The 15,479-nt window shown below is 42.3% G+C and overlaps 1 protein-coding gene across 1 annotated transcript; it reads right to left on the reverse strand.

The window, feature by feature from the left end:
* Positions 1–14,576: 14,576 nt before the first annotated feature.
* Positions 14,577–15,479, reverse strand: RMP24 (ribonuclease MRP subunit p24). Its single transcript, XM_083576352.1, has one exon. The coding sequence runs from the start codon at positions 15,438–15,440 to the stop codon at positions 14,832–14,834; it is 609 nt and encodes a 202-aa protein (XP_083432478.1). The 5' UTR covers positions 15,441–15,479; the 3' UTR covers positions 14,577–14,831.

The raw sequence follows: 15,479 nt of genomic DNA on the forward strand, positions 1-15,479 counted from the left end.
CAAAGTATAACAATAAAATAACAAAAAAGTAATACATGCAATAATAATAAATGCATGGAGCTCAGAGCTCTCAGGAGTATGTGGGAAAGTGTTTTGACACTTTCTAAATTGTTGACATTAAAGTACTATGCTTCTTGTAAATCTGGGGTCACAGTGTGGCACCCATATATCTTCAGATACTTTCCTTGGTGCTTGCTAAGACTCCCTGACCCTCCAAAGTTTTATCTATTTAAAAATGGTGGTTGTTAGATGGTGGTTGTTATTTTTGCTTTTGGTTTTGAGGAAGTTATTTGCTTGGTGATTGTTTGCTCTTGTGCAGAAAGGTGTTGCCTGCTTTCTTTGTTTTATTTTGTTTGAGGACATGTGTAGGTATTTTCCCCATTTGGGGTAGGGATAGAGTTATTAGCATCACCAGCTTTTTGTCTGTGAAATGGATATTTTGTGGTGTTCAAATAGCTTCTTAGTTTGCCAAACAGGCACAGATTGGGGACCCCATAGGTGACGGGACAAATTCCCATTCATATGTCCTGAACAAGCTGTCATTTAAATCCATCCAGTCCTGGTACAAATTCCTCTGGTATTAGTTATTTCCATGCAACTCTTTCCAATCTGCAGCAGTGGAATGTAAAGTTCTTTCTTTCTTTTTGTTGCCAGCTTGAAGCAGATTCATCCCAAGGCTACGGGTTGCTTTTCAAAAGAGGAAGTGATGTAACTCCTCATCTTACACAAACCTCCTTTGTCAGCTTTGTCCTCTGATGTCTATAAATCTAGGGACTCTTTGTATGTATGTATGGTTTCTTTGATGAATTGTTGTCCTTCATTCCCATTTCAGATTGTCTTTGCTTTAATGAGTGTTTTTCTAAATGTTTCCCATAAACCTTCTGTGACTGGTTCAACTGCAAGAGACAAATGCTTCATTGTATGCCTTGAATGAACTTTCCCAAAGATTTAGTTGAATGAAGAATATTTAAATATCTCTTATGAGGCTATGTGTGGTGAAATAATGTCATGTTATGGCTCACAGCCTGTCATCATTTGTATGGGGGTTCTCAATTTCCAGTGTTTGGCTGGTATTTCCTTTAAAAAAGTTCTACTGCTGAAAAAAACAGATACCTATTTTTAAGGATGGGCAATGCAACTTTATATATGGCAACTCAGAAGTTCTGTTCCACTGAGTTCAAGTGGGTTTGCTCCCAGGGAAGCTAGCATAAAACCGCAGCCTAAGCCCACATTGACTTTGGAACAAACCCTACTGAATTCAGCAAGACTTACTTCTGCATAAGGCTGGGTTGACAGGAAAGCTCAGCGCCTGCTCGGTTGGGCTGTCCCCTCCATGCCTCCAATTCACAGAGCCAACTTACAGCAACCACCCTGTGCAAAGGCTCTATTATAAGAAAGAGTAAATGGGTGTCCTCAGGATTTCATCAAGGTTTGGACTAAATTTGACTGGTCCTTTGATGACTCCATCAGAATATTATTGTTGTTGTTGTTGTTGTTGTTGTTGTTATTACATTTGTATAACACCCTATACCTGCAGGCCTTGGGCAGTTCACAACATAAAATCACAAAATGCATAATAAAAATAATACCAACAACCCAATAACCCCCCCCAAAAAAATAATAGCTTTGCCCTATGTCTTAATTATTCTCAGGTGTCGCTGTATGCGAAGAGCAGTAGCTCAGTGGCAGAGCATCTGCTTCGTGTGACGAAGGTCCCAGTTTCAAAGTCTGGCATCTCCAGGTGGAGATGGTCATGTCCCCTGTCTGAAACCCTGCAGTGCCCTTGCCAGTCAGTAGAGACGATGCTGTGCTAGATGGCCTCCCTTAATTTGATTCTGAATTGATTTTAGAATGTATTTTAATTAACTGACTGTGATTTTATGTACACTGTGCTATTTTTACTTGTTGTTAGCCGCTCTGAGCCCGGCTTTGGCCGGGGAGGGCAGGATACAACAACAACAACAATTCAGCAGCATCCTATGCTCCTGTGTGTTCAGAGGGTGCCCTGTCCATTTATCAAACACATAAGGGAAGAGCAGGATGCCACCTGCTGGTCATACCCAGGTATATGCCTTCAGCACTGATGGACAGGAGCCCTGTGCACAAACAGGTGCATGGATATCGGGACTCTTCCCCATGAGTGAGAATCCAGATCATCCAGGGTTCCTGCTGGCATGGAAAAGCACATCTGTAGCACTGGAGGGATCCTGCCTGCTGATGCCAAAGCAGCATGGCTGTCACAAGTGTGTGTGGCCAGTAGGGGCTTCAGCATTTGGAGTAAAAACTAAGAATCACACGGGGCATTGTGTGAACACCACCAAAATGGTGGAAGAATAGATCGACGTTTCAGGAACTGAAAGATAGAAAGTACAACACTCCAAAGAGAACTGGCCAAAAGCTATAAAAATATGTCTATGCCGATCCTACTGTTGCTGCTATTTTTTTTTAAAAAAGCCAAACTGTGTTCTATGAGTGAAATGAGACATATGACATTAATCATGTGCCCATGTCCTTTGCTTGGTTCCCCCCCCCCTTCTTTATTAATTGTAGCGGCAGGGAAGGGGACAATCTGAATGGGGAGTGGAGTAGGACAATTTTGGATTGACCCCTTTGCCCCCACCATAGCCTCGATCCAGACTGGCAGAGGGGATGGGACATAGCTGCTATTTTACACTGGTGAGAAGGCACCAATGCCATCTTTTTTCTTGGGCTAAACGGCAGCCATGTCCCCCTGCATCCCAGCCCAAATCAGGACTGTAGTGGGAGCTAATGATCTCCCCACTGCACGCTGCAGTGCTGATCTCCTCCTAGATCAGCCTCCCCCATGCAACTGCTTTTCAGTACAGAAGGAACAACCATGCAATGAGTCACATCTAATTTTGTGCTATCCGTAAGCATCACACAACTCCGAACCATCCCTAAACCCTCTGGGTGGATGCCAACACACAAAAGGGCAGCACAGAGACAAAATAATTTTACTTTTTTTAATTGGGTAGCTGCAAATAAGAAAAAGCTCTGTAACAAAAAATGTCATTTTTTTTAAAAAAAAAGCTGTGCAAAATTAGTATAAGCTTTACCTGTTGCAGTCTGCATTGCCACTATGGTGGTGGTGCAGGCAGATGCAGATGTTTTCCTGGGTGTATTATTCTGTTCCCATACCTCCCCCTAGTGTAATAGTCAAGCAACTGTAGGCTAAAGAAGGTGGCTTTCCTCCAGTTTTCGAACTGTCAGCAAAATATTCTACACTGTCAGCTCTCTTTGATGCGACCCAGGAGCGAAAACAGAGAAAGTCACACTCTGTTAAGACTATTACGCTTCTCTGATAGTGCAGCCTTTGACCCATCAGTCTCACCTATCGCTGTGCAGATTTATTGTGGGACATTGGTCCCTTTCCTTTCATTCTATCTCACATTTCTGTAGGCCGGCTCTCCAGGCAAGATCTTGGATTTGTTACCTGTAGGTGCTTAGCACCATATTATCATCATTATCAGGTTGTTTGCTGATGTACCTGATGTACAAGCAAGCTGAAGATTTGCTCTGGTTCAGACACAGGCTAAGCATTTGCTACTGAGGCTACACCCAGACTGCACACATAGCCTGCAGCAAACAGAGGAAGAAGGAAGACCTGCCTATCACTTATCACTTATCCCTCCCTCCTATGCATGTACACAAACGGTTGTGACTGAGGATAGGAGAGAAATCTACTTCTGTTCACATTTTAATACTAATTTGCCTAATTTGCCCTTCCCAAACCAATAAACATAAGGGGGGCTATTGGGTTGGGGGAGCTATTGGGTTGTTTTTATTTTTATTAGGTATTTTGTAGTTTTATATCTTGATTTTATTCTGTGAACTGCTCAGAGACCCCTGGGTATAGGGCGGTATATAAATTCAATAAATAATAATAATTAATGTCAGCTATCCATCAATAAAGGGATGTGGGTGGCACTGTGGGTTAAACCACAGAGCCTAGAACTTGCCAGTCGGAAGGTCGGTGGTTCAAATCCCCGTGACAGGGTGAGCTCCCATTGCTTGGTCCCTGCTCCTGCCAACCTAGCAGTTCGGAAGCACGTCAAAGTGCAAGTAGATAAATAGGTACCACTCCGGCAGGAAGGTAAATGGCATTTCCGTGCACTGCTCTGGTTCACCAGAAGCGCCACATGACCCAGAAGCTGTACGCCGGCTCCCTCAGCCAATAAAGCGAGATGAGCGCTGCAACCCCAGAGTCGGTCACGACTGGACCTAATGGTCAGGGGTTCCTTTACCTTTATCCACCAATAGCCACACTTCTCCAAATTTTGTGAAGCAATTCTTCAACCAAAAAATGTGTACGTACAGATAAAGGCATAACTGAGTGAAAATAACTTAAAAATCTGTTTATTAGGAACAAATGCATTATAATGTATGTCTATCAAGAGAAATGCACACAAGTATGCTGACAAATTTTCATGAGGTGTTTAAAAAATGGCAAACCAGTGGCCAAAATGTGGTGAACAAAACTGACTGGAACTTTGAGAAGCCACCATGACAGATTCTTCCATAACACACTACAGCCTCGGCTGTCTCCAGGCTGGTTAAGGTAGCCCAGTGCACTGAACAATCATGCCCCGCAGGGCAATTGATGGTGTGTGATTCCCGCATCAGCATCTGGTGATGAATGAGGTGAACATGTGGTGAAACACTTGGTTTTCATATAAAGCACCTTGTGTGAGCCTCTCCTCCATTTCCTCCAGTGAAAAAGGATGCTATTCCCCCCACAACCTGTCATTTGGCTGTCCCCTATTGTGTCCCCTGCAGAAATGACAAAGAACTTCTTTTCTGATGCATGCAGTGTTCAGAAAGTGCCGTGTCAGCTAGCTAGTTCAGCAGAACATGACTGACATGCAGAGGGAGAAAAAGCCACTGTAGAGTATCTATAGAATTAAAACATCTATACCTTTCCAGCACTGCAGCAGTACAGTCATGGCCATTCCTGTAAAAAAACAGAAATCCTTGTTTTTCCTGTTCACGGTCACTGCCTCTATGGAGTTTTCCTGAAGCCTATTTATTTCAGTTTAATTAACTAATTTCTAAAACAACTACTGTTATAGGAGTTCAAAGGTCTTATTTATATAGAAAAAATGTTCATAAATGTACAAGGCAAACACACATGCATAAGTGTAATGTCTGAAACAGTACTGGAGAGCAATCCTGAAGCCATTTTGACTCCCCCAAATTGACCTCAAATATTTCGCTGCAAGGAGGAAGGAAATGGGAAAAGCTTTCCAGTTGTCTTTGGACTGCAGGGGCTTACACCTCCCTTTGCAAATACAGTATGGCCAGTATCCGTTAAGCTGAGCAAACTATCAATATATGTAAGAGATTCAGGAACTAAAGTATTTACCATCACAAAAGAATGGCCAGACTATCCTGACAGACAGGTTTTCTGCTATAGACCGCCCCCCTGTGATGTATGTATGTTGTTTTGGGGGGTAGTCTTGAGCTACAGGGGAGGCAATTTCAAAAGTCTATATAAGAGCTTGCACACCATTGTTCGGGGTTCCTCTCCTCCTTCCCTGCATGGGGGGAATTGGGGACCCTGTTGCAACAGTTTAATAAAGATCAAGCTTACTAGCTGCTTTGCTTCTCAATATTCTCTGGTTGGCCTCTGTTATTTTCTCCTACCGATAGAGAACCTACATAAGGAATGTATACGGTCTCTTGGATACCCCATAAGGTCTAAAGGAGCAGTATTTTTCTTATAACACAGTACTCTGTGCAATCAAATATTTTTTCAGCTTGTTTTGGGTCAGTACAAAAATGATTTGGTTTGTGGTCATAACTTCACAACAAAGCTATTTTCCAGCACTAGTGCAGAAATGGATCATGCCAGCATCGCTCTTGCAGCAATAGCAGTTGGCAGTAAACTTTGTAAAGGCACACAATGGTAAATTGACATTGGCATTTGGAAACTTTGATTCAGGTTAGCTTGACTTTGTTGGCAGCCTGGTACTTGTTAAACTTGACTGTTCCACATGGCCTTACGCTCATCTAAGCCAACTAGTTTATGCTACTCTTGCAAAGACCTGTGAGACCCCTACAGAATCATAAGGGATAAAGGAGCAGTATTTTTCCTATAACAGCTACCTTTGCTCATACATAGCTCTGCATAACTGCACTCTTTTGACTCCCCCAAATAAATATTTCTGAGTTTAGATGCAAAGGTGAATCCTATAAAGCTACATTATCTTGAAGCAGCGTGCATGGCCCTGGCACAGTAATCTTTCCTGGAGAAGAAAGGCAGAGGTCTGTTTTCACATTTTCCATCTTTCCCCCACCAATGGGCATTTTGGAGGTCTAATCCAGCCCGCCAGTTGGGTTAAGGTTTAATCTGGCCCCTGTGGGTAAAATCCTAAAAAAACCTCAACAACTAAAAAAGGCTCAACAACTTCAATCCTAAAAAAAGGTTAACATCTTTGGTTGGCCCTTCACTTCATCAGATCTGGCCCTCTTTGAAAAAAGTTTGGACACCACTGGGCACTGGGCTCAGAGATCCCTTGAAATAGAGGACACTTGGCAGCCCTGGAAATAAGAGGACTATCTACTTTAAAGCAGGACATCTTTTCATGAATACAGTTGGTGGTGAATAATCCAGCCATGGGAACAATTAAGACAGAAAAAGCCTTTCCTTTGCTTGTGCCCTTTGCAATACAAATTAAGCACAACAGTTGCTTCACTAGAAATGAAACAGCTACTGTTGAATTCTGCAAGGGAAAACACACATTAAAAGAAAAAATCCAACCATGCAAGTTGACTGCTTTCCCTTATCCTGCACTTTCTCACTAATCTAGTTCTGTCTCGCTAATCTCTAAAAACACAGTACGGGTTTATTTATTTGTTTATTTTCAAAATACCCTCAAGCTGAGATTCTGCAGAACATGGGGCAAGTTTTGCCCAGGTTCGTTTCATCGGTTTCCAGGGCTTTCCAGGGGAAATGGCCTGCAGAGTTCTTCCTGCCCTCATTTCAGTTCATGTTTTGCACCATATTTGTCACTGATTGCCAGGGCTGTAGAATGAAGTAGCCAAAAATGGTTTTAGCAGAGCTATAAAGAAAAGAAAGAAAAAATCTGGATAAAAAGCAGAAGACATTGTTGGCAGACAGACCTGTTACTATGGTAGTTAATCCAGATTTTTGATGGCCATGCTCATTAGATATCTGACTTGCGTATTTTCTTGGGCTTTATCGGCAGAGCTGGGCATGGTCCAAATTCACTGAAAATGAATTCGTCTTAGTTGGGACTGGAAACTTTGTATGGACTTCTTGCATAAATGAGAAAATGAACTTGTAATATTAGGATTTGAAGACTGAATAAAATACTGGTTTACAGAAGAGAGAATGGTTGGATTTTAACAAGTTTGAATGCTATATTTAGCTGCAGGACAGAGAACCAGAAGTCTTCTTATCTTTCTTTAATCCTTTCTCTCTCTTCATATTTTGCTTTCTCTCTCTTTCAGTCTTTTCATTTTCTTCTTTCTGCCCTTGTTCTTTTTTAGATTAAGCAGCTGTTTTATTTCAGTGCATTATAAAAAAGATACTTTGTAATGGGCATGAACTTTTGTATATTTTTGAATAAGGATCAATAGATAATTTTTAAACTGCACTAGCACACTGCAGAGGCCAAATAAATGTCATTCACTTAGGGATCATTTCATTTTCACTGTTAACAAGTTTGAATTTCTGTAAGCAGCTATATGTGATTACACCCTTCTTTTGGTGCTTTTTATATTTTGCAGAATCTTCAGGCTGTTCAATAGGATCTGGAAGGGACTTGAGAATTAATATTCTCCTTCCCTCTGCTGGGAACAACCTGTTCTCTGATGAGTTTTGCTCCTTGCATTGAGATCCTTAACCATTGCATTGAGATCCTTGCATTGAGATCCTTAACCAATAAAGGCACAACTCACCCTGTTCCTTGAAGCCATTAGCCAAGACTCCAGAGGCTGTAGCACTCACTTCCACCCTTCTCATGAGAATGGGGCAGGGAAATCTCTCAAAGCATGCTTAACCTCAGAAAAGTTCAGACAGCAGCAAGCCTATTTTCCAAAAAGACATCCCACAGTCTGGGAAATTCATCCAGACTTCTTCCAAGCCTGGAGAAAAGTGGGGAGGGAATTCCTTGACCTCAGGGAGGCTTGGAAGATGTCTTGTAGGTTTTCAAACTTCTCTGAAGTTTTCTGCAGGCTTAGAAATGGGGAGCTCCCCCTGACATCATACTGAACCTCAGAGACCTCATCCTTACCCTTCAAGGAGTCAAATGTGAGCCAAAATTTGTGGACCATTGTGTGTGTTTTAATGATATTAATATTTGTAACTTGTAAGATGTCATGGCCAGACTGACTCAGGCAAAAACTGAAATTAATTAGATAAACAATGCCTTGTAACATATAGCAGAAAGCCAGAAGCAGTGCTTTTTTTTTCTATTAAAAAAATGTTTAGGCATACTCAAGAAAATCACCATTTTATAGTTCAAATCAGGGAAAATAAATACAGTAAATGGACAAAAGTACAAAGATTCACAAAATGTTAAGGGGTATGCTTACCCCTGCATCCCCCCAGAAAAAAAGCACTGGCCAGAAGCATCCTGAAGGGACAAACCAAGGCTACAATCCAGTGGAGGACTCCCTGGTCCTGAATGGGGTAACTGTGCCCCAGAAGGACCAGGTGCGCAGCCTGGGAGTCATTCTGGACTCACAGCTGTCCATGGAGGCACAGGTCAATTCTGTGTCCAGGGCAGCTGTTTATCAGCTCCATCTGGTACGCAGGCTGAGACCCTACCTGGCCGCAGACTGTCTCGCCAGAGTGGTGCATGCTCTAGTTCTCTCTCGTTTGGACTACTGCAATGCGCTCCATGTGGGGCTACTTTTGAAGGTGACCCGGAAACTACAACTAATCCAGAATGCGGCAGCTAGACTGGTGACCGCCGAGCAGCTGCCGAGACCATATAACACCGGTCTTGAAAGATGTACACTGGCTCCTAGTACATTTCTGAGCACAATTCAAAGTGTTGGTGCTGACCTTTAAAGCCCTAAATGACCTCGGTCCAGTATACCTGAAGGAGCATCTCCACCTCCATCGGTCTGCCCGGATACTGAGGTCCAGTGCCAAGGGTCTTCTGGCGGTTCCCTTGCTGCGAGAAGCCAGGTTACAGGGAACCAGGCAGAGGGCCTTCTCGGTAGTGGCACCCAACTTGTGGAACGCCCTCCCACCAGATGTCAAAGAGAAAAATAACTACCAAACTTTTAGAAGACATCTGAAGGCAGCCCTGTTTAGGGAAGCTTTTAATGTTTAATAGGTTATTGTATTTTAGTGTTTTGTTGGAAGCAGCCCAGAGTGGCTGGGGAAACCCAGCCAGATGGGCGGGGTATAAATAATAAATTATTATTATTATTATTATTATTATTATTATTATTATTATTATTATTAACTCAATTACCTGGGAGGAGTAAGACACATTCAATTCAATGGGACTTTCTTCTGAGTAATAATTGTTAGGATTCAACCCTAAACCATATAAATATAGAAATCATGGTTTTGTAGACAGGTAAGATAAAAGACCACTGGATGGTTAAGTCCAGTAAAATTTGACCGTGGGGTGCAGTGCTCATCTCCACTTTCAGGCCGAGGAAGTCGCTGTTTGTCCAGACAGCTTTTCCAGATCATGTGGCCAGCATCACTAAACCGCTTCTGGTGCAACAGAAATACCGTTTACCTTCCTGCCGCAGTGGTACCTATTTATCTACTTGCACTGGCAGGCTTTTGAACTACTAGGCTGGCAGGAGCTGGGACAAAGCAATGGGAGCTCACCCCGCCGCACAGATTCAAACTGCCAACCTTACGACAGTAAGCCCAAGAGGCTTGGTGGTTTAGAACACAGTGCTACTATGATTGAAGCGATCACTAAAATCCAGTTCTATTCATTCATATATGTAAGCATTGAATATTTTTATCTAGAGGCATCTGAGCATTGGATCGAACTAGCCAAAGTTCAGCTCATTGATTTCAAGGGAAAGGGGGAAAAAAGCTTACCACACATTTAATCCTCCCATTAAAACCAACAAGACTCACGAATGCTTAGTTTGGCTTAGTTTACAACCCTTGTTTCAATTTTTGCTCTGTTAGACAACTGTCTCGCTGCTAGAGGTAGGAAATGTATAATATTACCACTCCAATCGGTAAGGGACAAAGCATCTGAAATCAAAATTTAATTCCTATCACTGAAGCTTTGAAAAAATAATGCCCTTTTACAATTTGGTTAGAATTTACAGAACGCTAAAGTAAAGATGAGCTTTGTTTGCCTGCGCAGCTGGTGAGAAGCAAGAGAAATAATTGGATTTTATTCTTGTTTATCCATATATATCCTAAGGCAGCTTTCATGTTTTGCTTCTAGTTCAGGAGCAATGGATCATGCTGACTCACATCTGCCAATAAAATACTGGAAGTCAGGAGAGCTTACTGTAAGAAAAGTTTCCATTGCCAGGGGTGTAATTCTCAAAATACATTCATTCACATGCAGAGGCAGAAACTGGAATCCCATTTATTAGAACCGCAGCCCAACTCAGACAGTGTGGCAAGCTATTTAAAAATCAGTGCTCTCAACTATATTCATGCCATCAAAAACATGGGACTAAGATTTCTTTGAGGGGTTTTTGGGAGACATCTCATCATTTATCCAGTATGAGAAAGGCAGGTTTTTATTATTTGAGCAAACCAAGCTGCTTACCATCAGCTGGAAGAGCTCCTTACTGGTTTACTTCCACCAGGGTTGGGGAACCTTCATATGTTGTTGGAGTCTCAGCTCTCATGGCCAATGGTCAGGGAAGCCCTGCCTCATCACATCTTCTGACTGTGACACACAGTAAGGTAAAGGGACCCCGACCATTAGGTCCAGTCGCGGACGACTCTGGGGTTGCGGTGCTCATCTCGCTCTATATGCCGAGGGAGCCGGCTTTTGTCTGCAGACAGCTTCCGGGTCATGTGGCCAGCATGACTAAGCTGCTTCTGACAAAACCAGAGCAGCGCATGGAAACGCCATTTACCTTCCTGCCGGAGCGGTACCTATTTATCTACTTGCACTTTGACGTGTTTTCAAACTGCTAGGTTGGCAGGAGCAGGGACCGAGCAATGGGAGCTAACCCTGTCACGGGGATTCGAACCGCCGACCTTCTGATTGGCAAGCCCTAGGCTCAGTGGTTTAACCCACAGCGCCACCTGTGTCCCTGTAGTGATATGAAAATATGAAACCCTGCCTAAGAGATATAATTCATCAAAGTAATCTTGACACCTCAGACCAGAAATTTAGAAGCTAATCTCCCTGTATTAAGATGTTTTCTCTCTTTACCTTCTCCTGCTGCCATGAGATACGGAAACATTTTAAAAACTGAATTGTTTCACAACAATTCCCTGATTTGACTTTGAAAGCTGCCCAAGTATCACACCATTTGATGATTAAAGCATATGGGGTTGCATGCAAAGTAACATGCCCTGACAGCACAAGGATTTCCACTTGCACAACGCGACATCCCCCATCTCCTCTCCCTGTGCACCCCCTAAAATATGTTCTAGAGGTTCCCCCCACTCTCCAGAGCAGGTTTGGGGAGTGAATGGAAGGAGCAGGGGAAATTCCTAGTGCATCAGCAGAAATCCTTGTATTGACAGGGCATGCCCTGTTTAGGGAAGTTTTTAATGACTGATGTTTTAATGAATTTAATCTTTGTTGGAAGCCACCCAGAGTGTCTGGGGAAACCCAGCCAGATGGATGGAGTATAAATAATAAATTATTGTTATTAAATTATTATATGTTAATTGGATACCTCCCATTTTTTAAATATTTTAAAAATAAAATCAGTGCTCTCAACTATATTGATGCCATCGAAAACATGGGACGAAGAGAGGCTTTTAAGAGCCATTTCACCATTTATTCAGTACAAGAATAAAAAACCCATCATTTGACAGTATTTGGTCAGTTAAATGCTACATCCCAATGAAGTGATTTTATTGTGCATTGCTTTACACTGACTTACATTGAACCTCACCTGCTCACTCAGTTTGGAGAGATCCTTTTGGAGCTCTTCTGTTTTCTTGGGTTCTCTTAATTACAAATAATTGGATGCCATTTGCCACTTCAGTGCTCACCCCAAAATCCAGAACATTTATGAATTAAATAGTACGAACTATCCCAATTGCTATTTTGTACATCCCTCCATTGTGAAAAACACTCATTTATTCCAACTTAATCAGGTATTGGTCTGTAAAAGAGCATCCCCTCTTGTCCCATGGCTGGTAAATTTACTCTAGGGAGGTCGAAAGTCCTAAAACATACATGGACCAGAGAAGATGGTCAAGTTCTATGGGGGTAGAGGTAACAGAACACTGAAGCCATTCTACAGGCTATAAAGAATGAGATGATAGTGAAATCCTAAATTACAAGGAGCAGTTCAGCCCATAGAGGTTGAGGGTCATGGGTTTTTTTCAGCCCTCCACTCCTGCCACAATAAAAATATTTCTCCATGTGGTAAGGTGGTTCATCAGAGAGTGGGCTCTAATTGACATGAAGACGCCAGGTTTTCCTTCCCCAATGCAATTCCCCCCACCTGAAGTAAAACAGACCAGAATTCTGCCATTTCATCCTGTGTATTTTGTGAAACAGCTAGCCATATTCTGTGGAGATGGCGTCCCATACCGAGTTGAAAGAACTGAGTTCATCTAGTATGGCAGTTCCACGTTTGGCAGGATTTCGTCAGAACATCCTAAACCTCCTATGACTCTTTAAATAATAATAAAAAAACCCATTTGCCATCACAACTGTGGTATCAGAAAGCTAGAGAAGACTTGTTGATTGCTGTTCCTGCAGGAACACCAAGTCTGGTTTGAGATGACAGAGTGCCATCTAGTGATCAGATTAGCTGTTTTTTAAAAAAAGCCAGTACATAGTAGGAGTGGGCCGACTCAATCCTAAATTCCACAAATCCTAATTTATAAAACCAACTCCCTCATCCCCAAACTCTTGAGTTCCACTTCCTGGAACTGTGCAAATCAGTGATTTACCAAAAGGGGCAGACATGCACTCAGAATTAAGGATCTTTGCTTCCATCTTGGCCCAGGGAACTGAGCTCATAGTTCTTTCAAACACATTCCTCCCCTCCACCCTTATTCATTTAAGCAGCCTAATTTGGGGGTGGGGAAGTTCTTGCAATTACACAGGGGGGAATGACCCTGCAGGCCTCTAGGTACGGTTTGGCTAAAACTCCTACCATTCCTGACCTTTGCTCATGCTGGCTCAGGCAAGTGGGAATTGGGACTCCAGCACCTGGAAGGTCAGAGGCTCCTGACCCCTTTATCAAACCATTGTGAAGTCAGAAATCTTTTTTGGTTACTGCAAAACATCTAGAGATCCATTTTCTACCCACCTCTAGCATAAAAAATCGCCACCTTCTCTCACTTCCACGGGTGTGGATATGTGTACTCATCTCCTCATCCCAGAGGGAAACAAAGCTTTTCTCCTCTGTCAGTACAGGAGATGAGAAAGCTTCTCTCTCTCCCTCTTTCTCTCTCTCTCTCTCTCTCACACACACACACACACACAGTTGGAAGTTTGGGTGCAACTCAGCTTGCAGAAGAGGGGTTTGCATAAAGACAGAGAAGTCAGCATAAAGGTACAGGGATAGTCTGGGAATATAATAAATAAAATAATAAGGCCAGGCCTCCCCAGCCACTCTGGGCGGCTTCCAACAGTATATTAAGAACACAATCGAACATCAAACATTAAAAACTTCCCTAAACAAGGAAAAATGAAGGCTCCTCGCTCTTTCTCTGTTTAGACTGAGAAGTCTTAGATTGTACCTCCCTCACATTGACAGACTTCAAGAAGTCAGCTGAGAGCTATCCTGAGTAAAAGGAGCAAGGATGGCTGCCTTTCTTTAGTTTGTTAGGTTAGAGAACTAGAAACTTTCCTAGCCTAGTTATTTACTTCATACAATAAACTACTTTATTTTTCTTACTCTACAAGCATCTCTGTGTGCGCTTGTTTATTTGCCGAGTACCAGCAATGATTTTTCAGAAAGAGCTAATGAAGTGTGGGGCAGTGGGGTTAAGAAATAAAGAGGGACTCTCCCAGAAGCAAGAATGAGGTCCGGAGTCATACAGAGGCAAGGAGGCAAGAGGGACGTGGTATTCACCAAACTAGGTTAGTGAAAACCTGGGGTGTCTCCTGGTGCCACCATAACATTTTCTTAAGAGCATTTGGTTAGTGAAAAGGTATATTGTAAGCTAAAAGAAAATTGAGATGTCACCCTTTCATTAGAACATTAAAGGTTTCCTGACAATAATGATGGAACAAGTGGGAAACAAAACTAATTAAGCAATTAGTTTTGCTTCCCAATTGATTTAAGCAACGGTGCAGATGGACCTATAGTCTCTGTTTTCAACTCAGGACTTGCAAGAACTGTAATGATCTGATACTGTACACATTCTCACATAAGTCTTGCTGTTATAGGAGTTTTTGGAAATCATGTGGGGGGAGTAAATATACAAACAGCTCTTCTTAAACGTTTTATTCATCATTCAAAAAGAAAACATTCCATAATCTTTTTATAAAAAAAAGGCTTTGAAAAGAAGGGGCGAACAGTTCCTGCCCCTATTTTTCCAAGTTTTTTCCCCAGACCTTTGCACCTCTAGTTTCATAGCACTTCGCTCCATGAAAAACTATAGTTAATGCAGTAGCAACGGGCTTATTTTTAAGTGATGCATTCCTTTAATTAGCTACAATTATGTTACATCGATTATTTTAAAAAAATTAAAGTGATAGTAAGAAGTTTTTGAGGTCCCCCTTATTACTTTTCTTATTTTCTTCAAGATGAAGCAGTCTTTTCAGCTGTGCGAAGTGGTCTTTGATGTTTCTCTGAGTCCTGGAGGAAGAACGAGGTGTTGATTGGCCAGATGATGTTCTGGAATTGGGTGTCCCTCTGTTGGATCCAGAATGATGGTGGCTGACAGGTGTGGTTTTGTTTGAAGACTTCCCGGCTGATGCCTTTCTGCCCAAACCTTCTCTACTCTTCCCAGAATGCCTTGTTGTTTTCCCACATGCATTGCAGGTAACCAGCAGGACATTCTTTGCTTCCTTGTACTTCTTCAAAAGCTTTGTTTGTTTTAAATTGAGTTTGTAGCCCTTTGCTTCCCGATTAAGTAGTTTTTGTATCTGTGGAGTCACCCTCTTTTTAGGCATTAGACGTACCCTAACATTACCTGGAAGGAGAAACTGGAAACAGTAATGACACACTCGGTTCACAGAATCTTGGGTTTTGTCTTCTCTGTTGCTGAGTGTCCACAGTAAAAACCGTGCTTGGGCAGGGCAAGTGTCTGCCAGCTGCCGTGCTGCATCTTCCAAGTACTGCGGCCTGCCCATCGTCTTGAACAGATCCAAATGTCTGTGGCAAATGGATGA

The sequence above is a fragment of the Podarcis filfolensis genome (genome assembly GCF_964270895.1).
Source record: "Podarcis filfolensis genome assembly, chromosome: 1".
Classification (NCBI taxonomy): Eukaryota; Metazoa; Chordata; class Lepidosauria; order Squamata; family Lacertidae; genus Podarcis; species Podarcis filfolensis.

Coding starts and splice junctions, on each gene's coding strand:
- RMP24 (XM_083576352.1), bottom strand. CDS start 15,440: ATGGGCAGGCCGCAGTACTTGGAAGATGCAGCACGGCAGCTGGCAGAC.